Source organism: Oryzias latipes, chromosome 13, assembly GCF_002234675.1.
Source record: "Oryzias latipes chromosome 13, ASM223467v1".
Classification (NCBI taxonomy): Eukaryota; Metazoa; Chordata; class Actinopteri; order Beloniformes; family Adrianichthyidae; genus Oryzias; species Oryzias latipes.
In genome coordinates, this window is record NC_019871.2 from 31,571,697 (window position 1) to 31,593,736 (window position 22,040).

At 44.6% G+C, this 22,040-nt stretch overlaps 1 protein-coding gene across 1 annotated transcript; it reads right to left on the reverse strand.

The window, feature by feature from the left end:
* Positions 1-4,056: 4,056 nt before the first annotated feature.
* LOC101164423 (ATP-binding cassette sub-family G member 4) lies at positions 4,057-19,270 on the reverse strand. The gene is made up of 15 exons (XM_023962004.1): positions 19,200-19,270; positions 15,678-15,923; positions 14,438-14,555; positions 14,229-14,361; positions 14,061-14,111; positions 12,963-13,108; positions 9,879-10,002; positions 8,877-8,991; positions 8,645-8,787; positions 7,550-7,648; positions 7,304-7,472; positions 7,088-7,188; positions 5,310-5,468; positions 5,114-5,232; positions 4,057-4,965 (listed from the first exon to the last, which is right to left on the reverse strand). Exons 2-15 carry the CDS (start codon positions 15,919-15,921, stop codon positions 4,740-4,742), a joined length of 1,947 nt encoding a protein of 648 aa, XP_023817772.1. The 5' UTR covers positions 15,922-15,923; positions 19,200-19,270; the 3' UTR covers positions 4,057-4,739.
* Between the last annotated feature and the right edge of the window lie 2,770 nt (positions 19,271-22,040).

The following is a 22,040-nucleotide window of genomic DNA, read 5'->3' on the forward strand; positions in this document are numbered from 1 at the left end:
CTTGGGGGTTCTTTCATTGGAGGGGGGGGGGGTGCAGCTCTGAATAAAATAATGAAATCCACTACTGCCTGGTTTTTGAAGCGTGTTTAAATGGGGGGGGGGGGGGGGGGGGGGGGGCTCAGCTGCTCCTTCAGGGTTTCTGGAGGGGAGGGGGGGGACCTGGTCAGGTGAAGGTTCTGGAGTGGCCGCCTCCATCTGACCTTCATGTTTCTGAGTCGCTCTGCGGGGATCTCCAACGGGCCGTTCCACCAAGATAGCCCAAGGATCAGCCTGCTTTACTGTTGGAAAACATGGAGAACCGGATCCACAACCACCACCAGAGACTTCAAGCTGTTATTGATGCAAAGGAGGCAACACAAGCCATTAGGAACTGCTATGTCAGCTTTAGAACAGGGTCATTTGGGAAGTTTCTGTTGTCGTTAGGATTTATAAAGAGTAAACTGATTTTTCTGATGATGAATGACAAAGAAATCCTCTCTTCTAGGGTCTGTAAACGTATGAGCACACTGCAAGTGTGTGAGCATGTCTGGATCTTGCTCCTCAGCTGCTCCACTGCTGTTTGGGGTTCCACAGGGCTCTATTTTAGGACCACTTGTACCTCCTTCCTCTGGGCTCCATCCTAAGACAACAGTGTCCTTTCATTGCTACGGTACACTGATGATAGATCTATTTTCCGTAAAGAAAGGTTGCTCCGTTACACCACTACTGTCCTTTACAAGACATCAAAGAGACTTTGGCCCTGAGCGTTTTGAGTCTTAGTGATAAAAACCTGAAGTGATTTGTCCTAGCAGCTCCTGTGACGCCTCCACTGTGGAGTTGGGTCCTGGCTCAACTCCACAGGAGCATTCCTTTAACCCTTGTGCTATCCTAGGCATTTTGACGTTGGGAGTTGGGTCATCTAGACCCACTAGACAGTGCTCTGAACCATTTTTCTTCAATGATTTGTGATCTTCACTGGTGTCCATGGATTACATGAAATCTTTCCACTTTTATCCACCTTTGTCATGGTAGGGAGAACACGTCAATGTAAGGGTGGGGCATCTAAGATAGCACAAGGGTTAAGTGTGCAAAACACAATGAAATGTCCAAGAATCTTTTCCTGGTTTCTGCCTGAATTTTGTGGCAACACCTGACTTCTTCCTGATCTTTAATGGGACGCCATCAGTGACCAGACTGACATCACATGACCAGTTCACTCCAACATCGTGTGGCGCTGTAACAAGAGAGCTGACTATGTCATCAGCTGTTGTGTCCATCAACTCAAGAAACTCTGCTGTGACTGTATCTATATCACCTCTAAGAAATATGCACAGTTGTGCAATATCTCTATCTGTGCTTTCATCAATAGTGACCAAAAATGTAGTCAATGACTGGATTCCTTCATTTTGGCACCCAAGTCTCCTCAGAGATGTTGTATCTGCAATCGTAATCCTTGACTAATGCAGAAGTCTTGTGCCCCAAAAAGCAGTCGACCTTTGCTAGCATGATTATGATTACGTGATTAGATTACATGCAGCCTTCAGCAGTTTTCAATAAGTTCACCATACGAAAATGGTTTGGATGTTTGCTCCAACTTGTTTGCAATAAGGTAGCTAGGTGTCACTGCTCCATCACTGACGTCACGGCTTTGGTAAAGGTAGACGGTTATTTTGTCAGTCCAGCTAATAGTTGTTAATCTTCTCTTTTCTTAACTGCAAAAGGTGAAACTTTTCTTTGTGGTGAGTCTCATAGTGGTGCTGAATGTTGTATTCTTTGAGCACTGCGACCTGTTAATGACATACCAAGAATGCAGGTTTTGCATTCAGCTCCATGAACAAATAAAATTCTGTCCATTTTCCTGGAAAGCCCAGCACTCCACTTCAACCTTTTTTCTTTGTAACAACATTTTGCTCATTAGTGGGTCACTATGATCATTCTTATAGCAACATAGCAGCGATGAGGCTTGCGCGGAACCAAACTACATCTTACTCAGACACAAAGCTGTTAGGTTTCACTTTTGGCAGGTGCAGAGATATGCTTTTTCACCTGTTTTGCTTTTCCTTTACTCCCCCTAGTGGCGGAATTGCGCATTTCAGTTATTTCTTTAAAAAATCATAACTCTCCACAGGAATGGACTAGAAACGTGCTTTCTTTTTTAAACATCCTTATAATTTTTATTCTTTATTACTGTGCCAGATTGAACCATCTGGCGGGCCGTATGTTTGACACCCCTGGTTTAACCTCTTAGTTGTTGTTCCTAATGTTTTTGAGCTTTCACTGTCCGGCGCCTTGTTTGACTCGGGTCACCTTCAGGGACCATCAAGTTAACTGAGCTTGAACCGGTGGTGCTGTTTCTTCTGCATCTGAAATGAGGAGTTTTAACCTCCAAACCAGAAGAGGTGCAACTGCAAATAACGATCTGTCACTAGAAGCGCAAATATTTTAATCTTCACCCTGAGTAAACATGTAGGTCTAAGGTGGGAATCTCAGTGGAAATGTAGAGAGCTCTTCCTCTGGACCACGGGGCCCTTCTCTGGACCACGGGGCCCTCCTATGGACGGCGGGGCCCTCCTCCGGACCATAGGGCCCTCGCTGACCTCATGATTCTTTTCTCTCAGATATGAGGATCATCCCTGCTACAACTTTCAAAACAGAATGACAACAATTAAAACATTTGCACTATGGTTTAATAATCTTGGCTTTTTTATTTCAAGTGCTTCATTTTTTGTTGCTCAGTGTTCTAAAAGCGTGCAGGTCAAACATAACTGTCCTTATAGGACCTTCTCAGAACATCCAACAGGACCCAAACGTGACATACACCTGTGCACGGGTTACTAAGAGGGATCAAGCAGACATGCAGATGATCCAAGAGTGAGGAGGTTCAGAGTGACAATGATTTGGGAGAAAAGTGCATTATTTAAGTGCTTAGATCATTTCAAAACTTCAGAACAGGTATTGGATTATCTTAATAGAAACAAGACAAAGTGTTTTGTTGCAAAAAGTAGATGAGTGTGGACTCCACAGAAACACAGACAGGAAAAGCCCCCTCCTGTCAGCTCTGTGTCCACTTTGCCTCCATCCCTGCTGAGGCAGGGTTTTGTTTCCTGAGCTCCGAGTCCACCCAGTCACATCCTCCGGTGAAACTGCAGTAGCTCCTGGTGACATGTCAGAGGACTGTGAGCCCCCCCTCCTGAGTGACAGGCTGAACTTATGTCCAAAACTGAAGAGGACAACCCAGAGACATTAGACTGGACGTAGCAATCAACTGAACCTTCTTCCGTCTTCATTTTCCCGAATCAAATGTGGGAAGTTGTGGCGGAATGGGGGGAGGGGTTTAAGGGGCGTACCCCTTCATGCCTTAGTGCCAACTGCCCTCACAGGTGTATGTGTGCTGTCTGCAGGGGAAAATGGGCCAACTTTTGTAGGGCATGCAGGTGGCCTGAAGGGAATTTTACAGTTGTAGATCCATCTGTGAGTTAGTTGAGCCAAAATGTTTGTGTACATTTTTTTCTATGGGGCTGCTGGAAGTGACAGGTCTTAGCAAAGACGTAAACAACTCATAAGCAAAGGGGAAGTAGGTGAGACACGTCATACGGATTTCTCCTTTTTTCACCCCCGCATGAGGGGCTGGTAAATGCTGTTCCCGCGGCTTCATACTGGCAGCCTGAGTGTCAGAATGTAGGACAGCGTGGTCTGTGTGGACATCCTATGGGCGTCTTACAGACACTTGCGTATCACGTGCACACCCTGTGGGTGCAGCATTTGTGTTGGGTCAATAAGGAGCCAGTATTGACCCTGTACTAACGACTAGCATGTGGCGTAAGAACACGGCACAACAGAATAACCCGTTTAGGATGCACATACCACACGCACGACAATGGTACGTTCCATTTTCACAACATCCCTTAGGATGGGCGCACACGCCACAAGGCTGCTTTAAAACCCTTGTGTTATCCTAGGCACTTTAGCATTGGGAGTTGGGTCATCTAGACCCACTAGACAGTGCTCTGAACCTTTTTTCTTCAATGATTTGTGATCTTCACTGGTGTCCATGGATTACATGAAATCTTTCCACCTTTATCCACCTTTGTCATGGTAGGAAGAACACGTCAATGGAAGGGGGGGGTCATCTAAGATAGCACAAGGGTTACGGAGCAGCCGCTGTCTCTAAGACCCTCTACAGACAAGGACAACCCAAAACAGGTGCTGTGGGTTTTTGAGGGGGTGGGTTTTGATGTTTTTTTCGAATCTGGGTTTTCCTGAAGAAAATCTATTTAGTTGTGATCCACTAGTGTGTGAGTTTGATGTTTGATTTTAACTTATTGACTTTACTTTTGCTTTTCCCCTCATATTTAGGAAAAGATTGATTTTACATTGAATTCTGTATCTGAATCCTGACTTTGTTGAAGCTCGATGTCCTGGTTCACTTCAGGTTTTGAGCTAATCGTCCAGGTTGCAGTTTACAGCGGAGAGCATGCTGCTATTTCATGTCTTATCATGTTTGTCTGAAGGGAAAAACAGTTCTGGAGACCAAAGCAGTGGAGCTTCAGTCAAACTAATAACTTTTGATGAGTGTTGCTGTCTCGTTTCATGGCTGCATTTAGATGAGGTAAAGTTGTGTATGTTGACTCCAATTACTCCCACAGTAACTGGCTAATGAACACAGGAAATGCTGAGGTCAGTCCATGTGGCAGCAAAATGAGAGGAGGTGGACTCCCACATGAGCTCCTGCAGTCTGTGCACAGAGAACAGAGGAGCAGCTATCTCTCAGACTTGACCCTGTAGCGCAGGACGAGGTAAGTGGCCAGGCGCAGGACGACAAAGAACACACCAAGGACAATGAAGTCTTGGTGAAGCTTTGCTTCCTTCACGTCTAGGAGCTCCAGGACCTCTTCAGGTTGCTGGAACTTGCAGGTCTTCCCCGGACACTGGAGGTCTGAGCGGTTCATGCTATAGATTGACAGGATCACTCCTTCAAAGCCGTACCTGTGCAGACATACAGACCTAATCAAATGGAGCAAACCTGACAATAAACTGAAAGGGTGATTGTGCGATCCACCCAGTCGGAACAGCAACAGCTGATCACGGACGGCCTTCTATAGAGCAACAGAGGTGAAAGACGCGATCCACAGACCTCACGTAGGACCCGTGGGAGATCCACTGAAGATACTTGGGGATTGTGTCAAAGTTGACAAAGAATCCAGAGAACAGTAACACAGGGACGGCAGTGACCGGACCCACAAATGTCGCTACCTGCATGGAAGCCAAAGGACAGGGTGGGGTTTCAAATGAGTACCTGGAGCAAGGGATTCTGTCCTGAGCACACAAACCTGCAGTGATGTGGAGGCGGCGCCCACAAGCAAACCCAGCGACTGGGCCACCAGGGCGATGCAGACCGACAGAGCTATGAAGAGGAGGTAGCGCACAGCCTCAGGGGGCTGCTCTGTCATCCAGTACACGATGGTGCAGTACATGATGGGGCAGATCACCTGAAATTTCAACCCCGTTATCACATGGAGACCCCCTCAGACTGCTTTAGTACCACTCCGATCATCTTTAGGTCTGTGTTCAAAGCCTTCCCAGTGCTGTTTAATCATGATTTTGCTGTTTTCAGACGAAATAAAAAACCTGTGTCATCTTCTAGGACATAGTTACTGCAGAGCAGCAGAAATTCATTAGAATTCACCTCTGAATTAAGTGACTGTTGCCGCCGAGCAAACCCGCCCCCTTTCCGTCACCCATAACTGAGGGCTCTCTATTGACATGCTCACTCGCTACCTTACAGCCTCTCACAGCCCCAACCTAGCTTTACCAGTGCAACAAAAATCGTGATCAATACCAGATCTATCCATCCGTCCAGTTCTGATCCAGATTCCAGCTCAGACCAGGAAAACAAAGACGTTCATGGATCTATTTGTCTGACCGTGGCCTTACCAGCATATTTTCTACATTTCCATTTTCAGATGGCATTCTTTTATCTGCTTCTGATTCACAACAACTACAGTAAAGAAAAACTCAGAAATGCAATTTTAATATTAATTTTCTTCAAATGTGTCCTCCATCGCCAGAAAAATGCAACAAGAACATGTTAAAAACACCAAAAACACCATTTTCATTGGAGTAGAGCTTTAGAAATGATGAAGACAAACAGGCTGCATCACCTGTGGAACCAGATGTTTTACATTTACTCAAGTGAACATTTTGAAAGTGAAACTGACTTCTCGTGTCAATGCCAACATTTTTACAGCAAAGATAGTAGGCAACAAGAACACAGCAGGACATTTGACATGCACCAGAAACAACAGGAGGATGTGAAACAGGAATACGCAGGCTTTGTTTGTGTCAGTGTGTCTCTCTAAAACCTTATGGGAGAATTTCACATTCCAGTTTGCAACAGCAAAATGTTGGAATCTGGTCAAATACAGCGATGATCACAAAGCATGTTGAGATGTGTTGCAGCCAATGGGACTTTTCACAGTGAAACATGGAGCTCAGTGCTGGAAACAACAGATAGTTCACTGTTTTAGGAGAAAAGCGCTCACTCTTCCTTGATCAATGAAATTAGTCCCTCCAGGTTGTCATGAAGGTCAGAAAAGAACTGAGCACTTAAGAATAAAGACTTTGTGTCTTTCAACTGAAAAATGTAAATCAAAGTTTTCACGAGCAAAACTGGGTGAACTCCAGAGGATTTGTCCGTTTTGGGAATCATCTGTCAGTGCTCAAAGGTACGCAACACCTCCAACTGACCTGTTTCCTGGACTAATGAGCAGCTCTGGGGTGCGGGGGCATAGTGTGTCCACCCTGAGACTGGGAGATGGTGGGCTCAGATCCCACCACTAAGCAGGGATTGAACGGTGATCCCCCTGTCACCCCCTTCCCTTAATGGTCATCTACAAATGTTGTGATTCTGGTTAAGCAGTCCTCACTGTCATTCAGCAGAGTCTCCCAGTGGCTGAATTAGTCAGGTTTCTCCCCATCCTGCCTTGCCTGTGTGGTATCCTCACAGTGAAATGTAGGGTTGTGTAGTTGTATTGATTAGCTTTGACAGATTAGGAAGTTTGTCGGCACTCTGGCTCTCAGCTCAGTCTTTCTGAAGCCAGCGACTCACCTGGAAAGGGATGTCAGCCATGGTTTTGGCCAGGTAGTAGGCTTTCAGACTGTACCAGTAGTTAAGATGCTCCCTCAGGAACACTGTTGTCTCCAAAGGAACTGCCAGATGGAGCATTGCATCTTTAAACACTGGACACAACTCAGACAGTGCGCTGGAAGACGACCTTGTTGACAGCAGAGATCTAAAAGCACTGATCGTGAAACTGATACTCACAGGTTAACACAGTTGGCATGAGAGCTCCAAACATGAGGAAGAGCATGGAGAAGAAGAGAAATCCAGTGTTGTTAAACACTCTGCTGGCATCATTGCCAATGTTTAGATACAGCAAACCTATTAACACACCTATGCAGATGTGGGACAGCAGTCTGAGGTGGGTTAACACCTGAAAGCAGGAACACCAGTCGGTCAGTCTCTGACTCCCTGACTGCTTCAGTTTCTCCGCTGTGGGGGGTGACCTACCTGATCCCGACAAATGGTGATGAGAGTTCTTTTAAAGAGGATCCAGAACTGTGTGAGGGTACCTGTGGCAAAGGTGTGCTTCTGCGGGTGCCCAGTGTCCTGAGGGAGAGCATCATCACGGTGATCATTGATGTTACTGCAGCAGCTTCGACCACACTTCATTCAAACACGTCTATGCACCCATGCTGGATCTGCATAGAATACGTGAGGGTTAATGGCCGTCCAAGTGTGCATTGTCAGAATGAATGCACTTCACAGAAGCAAACATCCTCCAATGCACACTGTGAAGGCCATGAACCCGCTTATATCATGGTCACTTACAAAAGAAATAAAATATTCAATCAGTTTTTAGTCATTATTGTTATTTTTTCGGTTTAGATCGTTTTCTTCACAAAAAGCGGACTACTTGTTAGCTGTCACGTTACTATGACAACAAACCGCACCACCGCAAAGGAAAGTGATATCCATGCTGATGATCACGATGTGTTAAATAAAGCATCAGTTCAGAGAGAAGGTTCACCTCTTGCCGCTTGTTTTTGTCCAGAGGATGCAGATAAAGTTTGTTTTAAAGAAGCCAGCGCAGTGATACAGAAAATTTAAGCTATGTGACCGGAACTCCTTTATTAAGTGTGCATTATCACCTTTTAATGCACACCCAGCAGCCAATCAGAATCGAGTATTCACCCTGACCATGGTATAAGTTGTGTTCCGTGTGTTTTTCACTCATGCTTTCACATGGAATCTCTTTTGAAATGAACAGAACAAATCCTGCCTAACCTGATTATTGTTTCATTTAATTTTGTAACCCTTGTGCTATCTTAGATGACCCCACCCTTCCATTGACGTGTTCTCCCTACCATGACAAAGGTGGATAAAGGTGGAAAGATTTCATGTAATCCATGGACACCAGTGAAGATCACAAATCATTGAAGAAAAAAGGTTCAGCGCACTGTCTAGTGGGTCTAGATGACCCAACTACCAACGTTAAATGGCCTATGATAGCACAAGGGTTAAAGGAGCATTCCCAGCACTGCTGGTTGCATGAGTTAAAGGCTCATGAAACTTGCACAGATAACGAACATGAACTACTTGTACCATGCAGCACTTGATTGTACAAATGGATGTGCTGTTGCAGTCACAGTGGGCCTCCTTCTCCTCCAGTGCACACATGCCATCCTGAACCGCCTCAAACAGCATAGAGTTCAGGTCTCCGTGTTCTCCTGATGCCACCTCTATGACTGACAAAAGGCATGAAAGGAAATGTGGACTGTAGTATGCTGCAGACATCAGCTCAAAAGAAAAGAGAGCAAATGTGAAGGGAACCTACTGAAGTCAGCTGGGTTGTGGTAGGTGGGACAGTGCAGGCCGAGAGTCTTGAGGTAGGGAATGAGATACGGTACTGTCCCTTTGTAGATGCACTGACCCTGACTGAGGATGTACAGCTGTGGAGAAGGAAAAAGTCCCAGAAATGTCACAAGAAACAGGTTTTTCTGAAAACATTGTGACTGCATCTGAAACGCAGGCATCCATTCAGTCATTCTGCAGTCCTTCCATCCACTAGCAGCTTCCAGCTGCTGAAGAGGAACATCAGTTTTCACTGGATTTTACTGGCAATCCCAGCTGAGCTAGTCTGTAGTTAGCATGACGATGGAATGACCCAAATCAATAAACAGACTTAAAAAAATTATAGAAAACGACTTTAACAACCTGTTGAGGCACAGAAGACATTCTGGAGAAATGGAGACAGCAGGTAAGCTCTGTACCCCTTAAGGTGAAATCCTCTGGAGCCATTCACATCACATTCCACAATCATTTAGGTTAAAAATGGAACAACAATCTTCTTTTTCACTTGCTGATTAGGAGCACAGCTTTAACTTTCTGCTGAAAATTTAAAGTTTGCAATAGAATCTGATCTCTGAGCTGCGGTGTGACCAGCAGACTCTCAGAATAGAAAAGAGAATTTTAAGAGATCCCTCCTTCGTGTTCATTGGTTTCCCTGAAGACAGAGACGTTGCTGTACAGCTTGTAGGACACTGAGGTGCAGAACAACCTACTTACAAATCCAGCTCCTTGATGCTCGTCATTCTGCCTAAACCCGTTCTTCAACAAACTTTGCCTTGTTTTCTTGTAAATTTTTGAGATCATTTAAGTTTGTATTTTTATTCATTCATTATTAACTAATTGATGTGGGTAAGTTTCAACTCTTTCTTTTGTGTAAAGTGTCCCCACATCATTCATTCTTGGTAACAATAAAGTTATTGGAATTTAATTTTACCAGATAACACTAAATTAAAAAACAATAGATCACATTTGATTTCTGCATACACACCTTGTCAAACATCTCAAACAGCTTGGCACTGGGTTGGTGAATGGTACAGATGATTGTCCGTCCCCCCAGAGCCAGAGAGCGCATTAAGGACACCACCTGGTAGCAGGACACGCTGTCCAAACCGCTGAGAACAGAGACAACCTCATTGAGCAGCTGTGGCATCAGAGCAAGAGAAGGCACCACATGGCAGCTGCTGACGGCAATAGATATGGGGGAAAAAGAGTCTGTAGAACCATGGATTACAGATTACAGTGAAGAACAAAAGCTGTTGTTATGTTTCAGGCATGAAACATGGGTCAATGTGGAGACGGGTTCTCTAAGCAAGAAGCAAAAACCCTCCTGAGTGACTGACCTGAGTCTCCCTGACAAACACAACATGCAACCTCAGATGAACTAAAATTATACAAGAATTATTTTTTGTTGTTGCCGGGGGGTGGGGGGTGGATACAGATATATGAACACTTCTGCCACCTGCTCTACACTCACCGCCCATTTTGTTAGGCACACCTGTTCAACTGCTCGTTCTAATCAGCCAATCACATGGCAGGAACTCAATGCCTTTAGGCATGTAGGCAGGTCAAACCAGCATCAGAATGAGGAAGAAAGGTGATTGAAGTGATTTTGAACGTGGCATGGTTGCTGGTGCCAGATGGGCTGGTCTGAGGATTCCAGGAACTGATTATCTAATGGGATTTTCACCCACAACCATCTCTAGAGTTTACAGAGAACAGTCTGAAAAAGAGAAAATATCCAGAGAGCAGCAGTTCTGTGGGCAGAAATGCCTTGTTGATTCCAGAAATCAGAAGAGAATGACCAGACTGGTTCCAGCTGATAGAAAGACAACAGGAACCCAAAGAACCACTGGTTCCAACCGAGGTCTGCAGAAGATCATCTCTGAATGCAGAACACGTCCAACCTGGAGGCAGATGGACTACAGCAGCAGAAGACCACACCGGGTACCACTGCTGTCAGTTAAGAACAGGAAACTGAGGCTACAATTCAATTCAGTTCAGTTCAATACAATTTTATTTGAATAGCCCAAATTCACACCAACAGTCGTCTCGATGAGCTATGTAACAGTAATTGAAAAAGTTAAACATTAAATCAAAAGGAACATGCATGCATAGAATTCAATCGGAAAATACTAAATTGAGCTAACTAAACAGACTAAACTAAACTGGCATCCTGCCCTTAGACCCCCCTTGATGGTAAGGAAAAACACCTAAAAAAAGGGGAAGAGAAAAGAGGACAAAACCCCAGTGCACCATAGTTACCCCAGCTTCAACTTCTAGAAGCCTACCAACAACTAATTCTTATTGTTATTAAGTTTAATTTAAACATATTAACACTAAATCAAGTAATCTCAGCATACTAACTAGCCTAACAATAAGCTTGTCCAAAGAGGAATGTTTTCAGTTTCAGTTTCAGTTTCAATTCACTTAGACCTGGAGTGGGCAATTATTTTAACTCGGGGGCCACATAGGGTTTTAAAATTGGATAGAAGGGCCGGACCAGGAGCAGATGAGTGGAGTGAGAAAGAAATAACATGGAATCTGGATGAAAACATTTGGATGGAAAATTATATTCTAAAACAGAATATTTTAGAGTTTTTAGTTTAAAACTTTTGTTCCCATTTTAGATCTCTTTTTTTGTGAAGCTCTTTGGTACCTTCAAGGAGTTGTAAAGTGCTACATGAATAAAGTTTCATTCATTCATGATCCTTTTAATAAAATAAATAACATTATTTATGAAAAAAAACAATGACCAAATAACACTCTATGATTTTCACAGACAAAAATTCAGGAAAAATATACTGATACATTAAAAAAATAATAATAATAAATAGTCGATCCTTTCCCGTCATAATCCTAATAAAGACTTTGAGGGCTGCAGCTCATCACTCGTCTAATAGTTTGTACTAAAACTGAGCAGCTGTGTCCTGCACGTCTGTTGCTCATCCAGTAATAATGAAAAAGCACCTTTCTCTGTCTCCTGCTGCAGCTACGCATATATCTGTTACCTTTTCACCAGTACAGAGTTCCCTCGTGTATTGCAGGAGTTTCATTCTCAGAAAGAATGAGCTGAACCAGGAAAGATGAACTGCGACATGGAAAGGAAAGACTGTCTTCTGGTCTGTTTGACAGAGATTTTAGAGGGTTTCAGGTTGGAGCACAGACTGCAGAAGGAGGGAATACAATGTCACGTCTTGATCATGTGGCCAGATAAAAAAAATAAATAAACATGTGTCTCTGATATTGTTCAGTGGGCCGGACCAAACATGGAGACGGATCCAGCCCGCGGGCCGTAGTTTGCCCACCCCTGACTTAGACTCACCAGAACTGGAGCACAGAAGATGGAAAAACTTTGTCTGGTCTGATGAGTCTCCATTTCTGCTGCGACATTCATATGGTAGGGTCAGAACTTGGCCATAACAACATGAAAGCATGGATCCATCCTGCCTTATATCAACGGCTCAGGCTGGTGGTGGTGGTATTATGGTGTGGGGGCTATTTTCTTGGCACACTTTGGTCCCCTTAGTACCAATTGAGCATGGTTCCAACACCACAGCCTACATGAGTATTGATGCTGACCATGTCCATCCCTTTCTGACCACAGTGGACCACCTTCTGATGCTACTTCCAGCAGGATAAGGCTCCATGTTATAAAGCTGGAATCATATCAGACTGGTTCTAGAACATGACAATGAGTTCTCTGGACTCAAACGGCCTCCACAATCACTGGATCTCAACCCAATAGAGAACCTTTGGGATGTGGTGGAACAGGAGACCGGCATCATGTTTTCAGCAGACAACTCTGCACCAACTGTGTGATGCTGTCATGTCAACATGGACCAAAGTCTCTGAGGAATGTTTCCAGAACCTTGTTGAGTCTATCCCACCAGGGATTAAGGTGGTTCTGAAGGCAAAAGGGGAGCCAACCTAGCAAGGTACTAGCAAGGTAATAAAGTGGCCGTTGAGTGTGAAATCTATCATTCTGACTCGGTCTACCACTGATTCCCCTGAGATTTGACTCATGTCAGGAGCTCATATCCTACTTCTGACTCGTCTCCAGAATTCGTCTCACCTGGTGGGCTCATCAAAGAACATGACCGGGGGGTTATTGACCAGCTCCAGAGCAATAGCCAGACGTTTGCACTGACCACCGGACAGCGAGCTGGTGCGAGTGTGAGCACAGTCCAGGAGTCCCAGAGCAGTCAGGATTTCTTGGACCTGAGCAGGAACAGAGCTCTTAGTGCACTCTAAACAGCAGAAACATCCTGTAAGCTGCCTCAGGGCTGCAGACTCAAAATGAATCAGAATGAGGCCTGTGGCTGGAGATCTGATGTGTTGTTGCCGTGTTGCTTTCACTGCCCTCAAACCCGCAACATCAGTTAGCCAGAGATCATAAATTGTTTTTTTTTAACATGTTCTCGTGGCATTTTTCTGATTATAGAGGACATTGGAACGAAATAAAAACTCAAAATAGAATTTCTGAGTGTTTCTTTAGTCAAATAGCTGACAATCAGGAGCAGATATAAAAATGTTGTATGAGAAAGATTGTATCTGTTACATAAAAAATACACTAGGTGGGCCACAAGGTCCCTGATCCAAGCCCTCAGCAACTGGGAGGGGAAGAGGGCAGGGTTGCTAATCAAGTTGTGAATTTCTGATGAAATTTTCAACCTCATCAGGATGAAATGAAACAACGTCCTAGAAAACGGTACACCAGTGGGAACGCTTTTACAACAGATGATCAGAGTGGAAATTTAAGACTTCAGACCTTCATGTCTGATAAATCTGATCGTTCAAGTTAGCCTAAAGCTTAAACTCAACTCAGGTTAGTCTGGGTAATCCTGAGCCACGCTTTCTGTTTTAGACTGTTTTTAGACTTCAACTGTTTTAACCCTTGTGCTATCATAGACGACCCCACCCTTCCATTGACGTGTTCTTCCTACCATGACAAAGGTGGATAAAGGTGGAAAGATTTCATGTAATCCATGGACACCAGTGAAGATCACAAATCATTGAAGAAAAAAGGTTCAGAGCACTGTCTAGTGGGTCTAGATGACCCAACTCCCAATGTTAAAGTGCCTAGGATAGCACAAGGGTTAAGGTGGAGAAGCAACAAAGAAAAACTCAGAAATGGCACACACATCTGACAGCGTGGACCTTTTCTGCTCACCAGTTCCATCTTCACATCCATGCTGTCGTCCAGCTTCAGGTTGGCTGACACCTGCAGCAGAGGTGCAATGCTTGATCAGAGCCAAACTGACGTCAGAACAGCCAGCATTCCAAACTATCATGAAACTGGATTTGGTTTGGACAGATCTCTGGCTCGGTGAGAGCTCACCATCATGGCCTCTGCAGCTGTCAGGTGAGGCAGCAGTATGTCCTCCTGCATGATGTAGCAGGACATTTTCCTGAAGGTCCTCAGATCTCGTGGTTTCCCGTTGACCAGAATCTGACCCTTCATTCCAGTTTCCCTGAGCGACAGCAGAAGCCACATTTCAACGAGCACGTCAGCGTCTAGGACTAAAGGAACAGGTGGCATTTTCTCACCTGTACCCAGCAAGAAGATGCATTAGAGTGGACTTGCCGGCTCCAGATGGTCCCATGATACCTATCAGCTCTCCGCTGCAGAACCTTCCAGAGAGACATTTTAGTAAGGCTCTGAAACCTGGAGAAAAGAGAGGAGTGGGCAGTAAAGATTTCATATTAAAAGCTGACTATAATACACAATACGCTCCTGGAGCTCCTCACTGAATTTACCCAGAAGACATGGTTCAAGTTCTTCATGATTACTGATTACAGATTCATGCTTTGTTTTTTTTTTGTCTGAGTGTACATCATTTCCTCCCTTTTGATTCTCTTTCTTACTTCGATCTGAATAAAGTGCTTCTGCATTCACACCATTGACTGCATAGAGAACAGGACGTCACCAAATCAAGTCAATCCAGTCGCCATTTTTGGCGAAATGGATGCTGTCATGTTAGGGCCAGACGACGTCAGTAAGCAGTGATTGGTCAGACTCAGTCTGAGTCAATGTCTCTATTGCAACCACTACCGCCAATCAAGACTGAGCTTGTTGGAAATCCACACATCTCCCACTGAAAGCAGCAGAATCTGTCAATCAAACATTTTGACTGTTCGACGTGAGACCAAATATTTTTGAGGCCTCTGATTGGTCAATTTATACCTTGAATAACTTGCACTACAGAAAAAATATAATGGAAAAAATTAGGAAGATGCTGTAAAAAGGTGTCGGGGCAAGAATGGTCATTCTGACCAACGCACTGACTGAGTAAAAGCTGTTTATTCCTCAACTGAAATCAATGGGAATTTGGCTTCCTGCAACCAGGAGGTACTTCCTGTTTGGGACACGAGGGGGGAGGGGTCACTCAGTCCACTTCTCTGTATACAGTCAATGATTCCCACCAAAGTGAATCAGACAAGAGTTCATCTGCCTGTGAGAGAAGACCCCATTTCTCTAAAAAAAAATGTGGTTCTACTTCAGAGAATCAGATTTAGCTTGTTTCTAGTAAAAGGTAGTTATCAAGGTGAGCTGAGAAACCAGCTTTGGATCAAACCCATTAATTTGTCAGTGCCTCGACTGATCCCTGACTAACAAGTGCATCTTGTTTCCATCCAGAGTCCTTAAAGGTTCTGTCTTAGGCCCACTCATGGTCCTCCACCCTCAGAGTTTAGGCTCACTGTAGAAGTGACTTCAGTGGCTTTACTCTGAGTCAGTCCAACAGTAGACATGTTCCAGCTAAACTTGTGTTTGCAAATGCGTCTCTACCTGTCCTCCTCCACCACGAGCCCTCCTGGATGCTGTAGGAGACGTTGAGGAACTCCAGGTCCACGGACGAGCGCTGAGGTAGGTGAGAGAAGTTGGGCGGAGCTCCAGACTGCTTCTGCAGCGTCTTCAGGTTTAGCCCCATCAAAGGCTCTGGCTGTGGCCGAGGATGGCTCCTCCCATTACAGGGGAGGTCCCCCTCCATGGGCACATGGGTTGAATCCGGTTCCAACGCCTTATTATCCATATCTGTAAGTGTGGAACAGCGGCATCAGAACTCATCTGTCAGATTTGGTCAAACTGAGGAATGTGTTGGTGAGGAAAATTATTTCCTTCATTCAGATGAAAATACTGTCCTTTATAGACTAGTGCTGCTTCACTTTCCTTTTTAAATGAAAACATTAATGGATACTTTTTTCCCCCCACATGAATATAGTTGTGAATGAAGAAGAAAAGAAGGAGCAGCTGTGGAGCCCTGAAAACTGACAAAGATTGCACCTTTTGAATCATGTTTTAAACTAACAGTCCACATGCACATGATGTCATATTGGCTGAAAGACGTACAGAGACTTGAATGAAACTCTGAGAGAAATAATTCCATCTAAGCTGCTGGAAATCATACCGATAATAAGAAAATGTTGCAGATTTCACTGCATAGCTGCTTAACTCGCGTTTCCATAAACGGTTCATGGGAAGTGTCCTCTTGGATTTGCGTTGCCGAGGGTGAACATAGCCCATGGCCTTTACTGATCACACTGATCAAAGTTGGTCCATTAAGGGGAGCAGACTCAGGTCCAGATGTTCAGACTCCGCCCAGAACAGATCATGCAGCCTGTTCTTCCTTGTCTGTGTCTGGTCTGTGCTTCTGTTCTCTAAGGATGGATTCCCTCTCAAAACCTCCAATCATCTCCATTTTTCCCATTCCAGATGAGGTACCGTGTGTGACGGCTGCTGCCGCTGCAGTTGTGGGTTCTGGTGTTGGATGGAGCCCCTCTGTGTTGGAGGACCCCCCGTGGTCTCAGTGGGCTTCCTTCACTATTAGCAGCAGAAGAATGTGGCTGTGATGGGGGTGGACATTGGAACAGCCTTAATCCATCCCTTTATCACATTCATTTGATCACTCCTGAGGGTCTTAATCCGCTCGGGGATTAAAACTAACGCTTTTTTCCCCCTTGATCTGCGGAGTAATAATGGGAAAGAATCTGTACACTCAGGTAAAGCGCCAAGCACGAAGGCAGTGTGGGAACCGAACCTTCGACCTCAGTCACACCTCTGTGAAGATGACCTCACTGACACAGAGCCCCCGGTGTCAGAGGAAAGGATAAAACATGAATTCATGAATGCTTGCAGATCACAGGTTGGGCTGGAGGGAACTGTCAGAGGTGGGGGGTTAGAGAGAAGAACCCGGTGACCCAGTCTTGTTCTGCCTTGGATTATGTGCTGAAAGACTTCTAACGCTAAGACCTGCCACGGCGCCGTGATCAAACAGGTACAGGTTCACATCACAGGCGTGCCTGTGGGTGAACCCCCCACCCACAGAAACCTGGAACATCTCAGACACTCCTGGAGACCCGGTCCGTTTTCTGCTGAGGTCATTTCTTCATAGCCCCCCACCCCCTCTGAGGGATGTACAGCTGTCTCTGCTCCCAGCAGCTAACCAGCTCTCCATTTTCACAGCCCCCCCCCCCCCAAAAAAAAAAATACACTTTCCCAGGAACTGGGGGCTGGTGGACAGAGATAAGCCTAATTTTCCCCGAGGGTAAAAGCCCTGAACCAAAATCCTAAAGTTGAACAAACCAACCGTCTGTCAGACGTGCTGCAGAGTTTACAGTGCACAATTTTAACAGTAAAAACAAGTTTCTGTTTCTGAGGATGACCCCCCCCCCCCCTTTTGCACAGACTGTCACCTTGGTTTCTGTTTGCACATTCACCCTTCTGGAAAAAGTGACGGCAAGACGTCATTAACTATTTAGACTGATTCCATCTTTGCTGGAATCACAGCAGAGGGTGGAGCTACAAAGCATTAATGAAGGGGGCTAAATACTTTTGCACGCCCAATATTTCAGTTTGTTATGTGTTAAAAAAGTTTGCAAAATCCAATAAATGTGGTTCTACTTCATGATTGTGTTCCACTGGTTGTGGGTTCTTCATGAAAAATTACAGTTTTATATCTTTATGTTTTCAGCCTGAAATGTGGCAAAAGGTTGAAAAGTTCAAGGAGGCCGAATACTTTCACAAGGTACTGTATCCAAAGTATTAGCTACATTACTCTTACTCAGTGACAATGGGCTGTATCAGTTTAGGAATTCTAGAACAGTTTGTTCTAGAGATGAAAGACAAAACCTGTGTCTGCAGACAAAACGGAAACAATCAGCATAAAGCGGTGAATAAACATTTCTGCTAATAAATCTTCAGTCCTGTTCACTTCTAATTGCAGAACGATCAGCCTCAGACATCCACATGTGAGGAATGTGGTTCTGTTCTTTTCAAAGCTTACGGGTGGTGTTATTTAGAACAACTGAAATGAATTGGCTAAATAAAAGAGGTGAGACTTATTGGTATATCCTTTACAAAGCCTGTAATAGGTTAAAATATTGTATATTTCTAATCAGTTTCAAGGACTCGTGTGTTTGAAAACTTTAGCATGTTGATTATTGACAGAAGTTCAGCATCCCACAACATTTGTTCTGCAAATCAGTGAAAATACTTCAGGCCTCAAGGCCCCCCATCCTGGATGCTTAAACACACACCTGCCTCTGCAGAGCTTGAGAAAGAGCTGAATCAGGCGTGTTTGATCCACATTATGGTTGCCCAACACCATCCTGCATGTTTTTCCTGTTGCCATTAAAGGCAGGTGTGTTGGTTAACAACGGCCAGGATAACTCAGATGGAGGATGCTCATCTTCCGTCACTGAGCATGAGTGACATTTGGACTGACAGGCGGTTCTTTTGGTAGCCGACTCTTCCGGCTTTTCCTGCTCCTAAACACACCTTCATTCAGTTCCATTTGAAGTCTCGCCCTCCAGGTCCAAAAAACCCCACAGAATCAGAACTCTGCCTCCACCAGCTTAGTGGATGTTTTGCCCAGTGAAAGGGTTCGTTAGAAATGGATCTAGACCCTAAAGGACCAGCAAAAGAAGTTCCTCTGTCCAACGGTTTTACCACCAGAGAACCTCCACACAATACAAGTTTTAAGCTCCTCCTCCAGTGGGCGGAGCTGGTTGCTGGGGGTCATTTTTTCACTAAGACATTCATTCTTCTTAACAGCTCTGTGGCACGAACGCCAGACTGTTAATGAGAACAAGGTTCTGCAGTGAGCATCAGAACTCTGAAGGAGAACCTGAACAGAGGGAGGAAAGAAACTAAAGTTGACTCACACTTGATAAAATGTCTCCCCAAACGGGACATGAAGTTTTTCTGTCACCCTCAGGCAAAAGTTTACATCCAAACATTCCTGTGAAGCTGAACCCTAAAAGAGTCAGAGATGAGAGGAGGAGGAGGAGGAGGCAGAGAGAGGAAGCTTACCTGGCTGTCCCTGATGAAGAACCTTGTTCTTCTGTCAGGAGCTGCCGCCTTCACACTGCAGCATCTCTGGGAGGAGGGAGGAGAGGAGGCCCTGCCCATGGGGGAGGGGGCTGAAGCCCCCACATCAAAGTATTACAATGCAACAAAAGAAATCCTGTTACACTGCAAAGCTCAATCTAATATTAGTTTTATTAACTTTAAAGTGATTCGTGAAACTGTTAAAAAAATCATTTCAAATGAGGAGACAACAAAAGACGATCAGCAGGATTTCATGCTGGGGGGTTTGTGTGGGTTTACCATCATATGTAACCCTTGTGCTATTGTGCTTTGGAGGCACTTTACCATTGGGAGTTGGGTCATCTAGACCCACTAGACAGTGCTCTGAACCTTTTTTCTTCAATGATTTGTGATCTTCACTGGTGTCCATGGATTACATGAAATCTTTCCACCTTTATCCACCTTTGTCATGGTAGGGAGAACACGTCAATGTAAGGGGGGGGGTCATCTAAGATAGCACAAGGGATACAAAAATAAAAAACCAACAGTGAGTATGAAGAACATTCAGTTGGGAAGCATTTAAGCAGAGAAAACTGGTTCCACCGTTGAATTCTGGACCTCAGCCCCTTCAGAGAAAAGCTGGTCAGCTGATCTGGGGCTCCTGAGAAGGGGGGGATCTGAGTCATACGGGGGGGGCTTTTATTTCACTATTTAATGCATTTGATCACTGAAAATGAACTAATCCACCAGGGATAAGGGACAGGAACATTGGATTGCTGAAACGTTAAGGAATTGTGAGTCAAAAATGGAAAGTTTGATGATTTACTCGCCTTTGTCAGCTGGAGCTTTTTCTGTGCCGATTACAAATATATATAATTTGTGTGTGTGATAGTGACCAGGTCAGAGAGTAAAAAGCACCCTTCTGTGGATTTCTAGGTACTTTGGTTTACTTCTTGGGATCAGATTTTTATTAAATAAAAGGTTGTAATTTGTTGTGTTTTGTAACCAGATGTGTGTGTGTGTGGGGGGGGGGGGGGGGGGGGGGGGTCAAGGTGGACTGGTTCTGTTGCTCACATGAACCCAGCCACATCCTTTCTGAGAAGCCAGCTTTGCTTTGAAGGCTGTGCAGTAGGGGGGGTCACCAAAAATGGATACAAAGATTAGTTTTAGTTTTAGTTTGAAGGAAATTTCAAACAAAGTGAACATACAACACATGACATGATGATGCTTTCAAAGTTCAATAATTGCTTAAATGTTGACTCTTGCATTATTTTGAGGCACAATAGAATCTATACCTCGAAGATTCTCCCATAGCCTCTTTGCCTTTGCGGACCCCTTTAGGGGTAACAACAGTAAACAATGCACCTCCATCTTAGCCTGTCCTCTGCTTTGCCTTCTCTACATCAATGAGTCTCCTCTCTGGTCTTCTTCTAGGTTCCTGGAAGCTCCAACCTCAGGTTCAGAATCACTGTCCCTCCTTTCAACGTGTCCAAACGTCTGCATCTGCTCCCCTGCATGGTGAAGGTCCACCATGATCTGGTCCTGTGACGGATCTATTCCTGATCCTGCTCCCAAAGAGAGCCATGGTGTCTTCATCTCTGCTACGTCCAGCTCTTCCTCCTGTCTCTGCATCAGTCTCTGGCGTCTCTCACCACAGTCCTCTACGCCTTTCCTTTCATTCTTGATGACTCTCTTGTCCAACGTCACACCTAAAACCTTCCTCCACCTGTTCCAGCTTACAGACGCCTTCACACCTTTTACCCGCATCTGTTGCTCCTATCGGTTGACCCTATTGAGAATTCTGCACTTTTGTGTTCTTTCTTCAGTTTCTGTCATGTTCTGTTTTCCTTGTCAGTTTAGGTTGGCAATCATCCACAGGTCAATTGGTTGTGTTAATGACCCCCAGCGTATTTAAGTGTCTGCTTTATAGGTCGTCACTGTCAGGTCTTCAGCTTTCGGCAAATCCCTTCAGGGGTCGCCACAGCTCATCGGCATTCGTGGGTTTTGCTGTGTTAAAAATTGATGTTTCTGCCCCCCAGCCTGGTCTCCTGCATTTTGGTTCCTGCCCCACCAGTTCCAGACACGTACGGTACTTCATTTGAGTTACTTTGAGTTATCATTGACTTTCTCGAGCTTCACAAAAGAGGAGTTCAGATGTTTCTATGCAAACAGGAACAGAAAACCTGCTCCTCTGTCATTTCAAGCTATTTGTAATGTGAAAACAAAGTAGATTAAAAACGTCTGAAAATGACCAAAAGCTCAGTTTGCATTTAAAACCCAAGAAACACAACCTTAAATCATTTTCCCAAACATTTATATGTTTTTTAAATAAAAATGTTCAAAATCAGACATCTTGCAATATCTTTCATTTCCTGTCCTGTTTTAAAGAGAAGCAGAGATTCTTGTCTTTAGACCTCCACCGCATGAAGACATGGACTGTGATGCTGCTGTTTGCTGAGGTTCTCGTCCGTGTTGCATCATGCCAACAGTCGGTAGCAAAATGATGAGGACCTTTTTATATACAGTATCTGTACTTGAAAGCATCATCCATACGGTCTGTGTGTCTGGTTAGTCTGTTCAAAACAAAACAGCATTGGTAACATGGTGAAAACAGCTATGAAGGTCATAGGTACACGGGAAATTCCATCTTTACAGCAAATGTACGAGTCTTCTGTAACCCGTCTAGCTCAATATATCGTCAGAGATCGTATTCTGTTTTCTGACTATGAATTACGGACGATGTTTCAGAGCAGGAAATACAAAACCAGCAGGTGTAAGAACTGGTTCGTTCCATCAGCCACAACACCGCTGAACAAACACCCACAAAAGTAACCATTTTGGTGG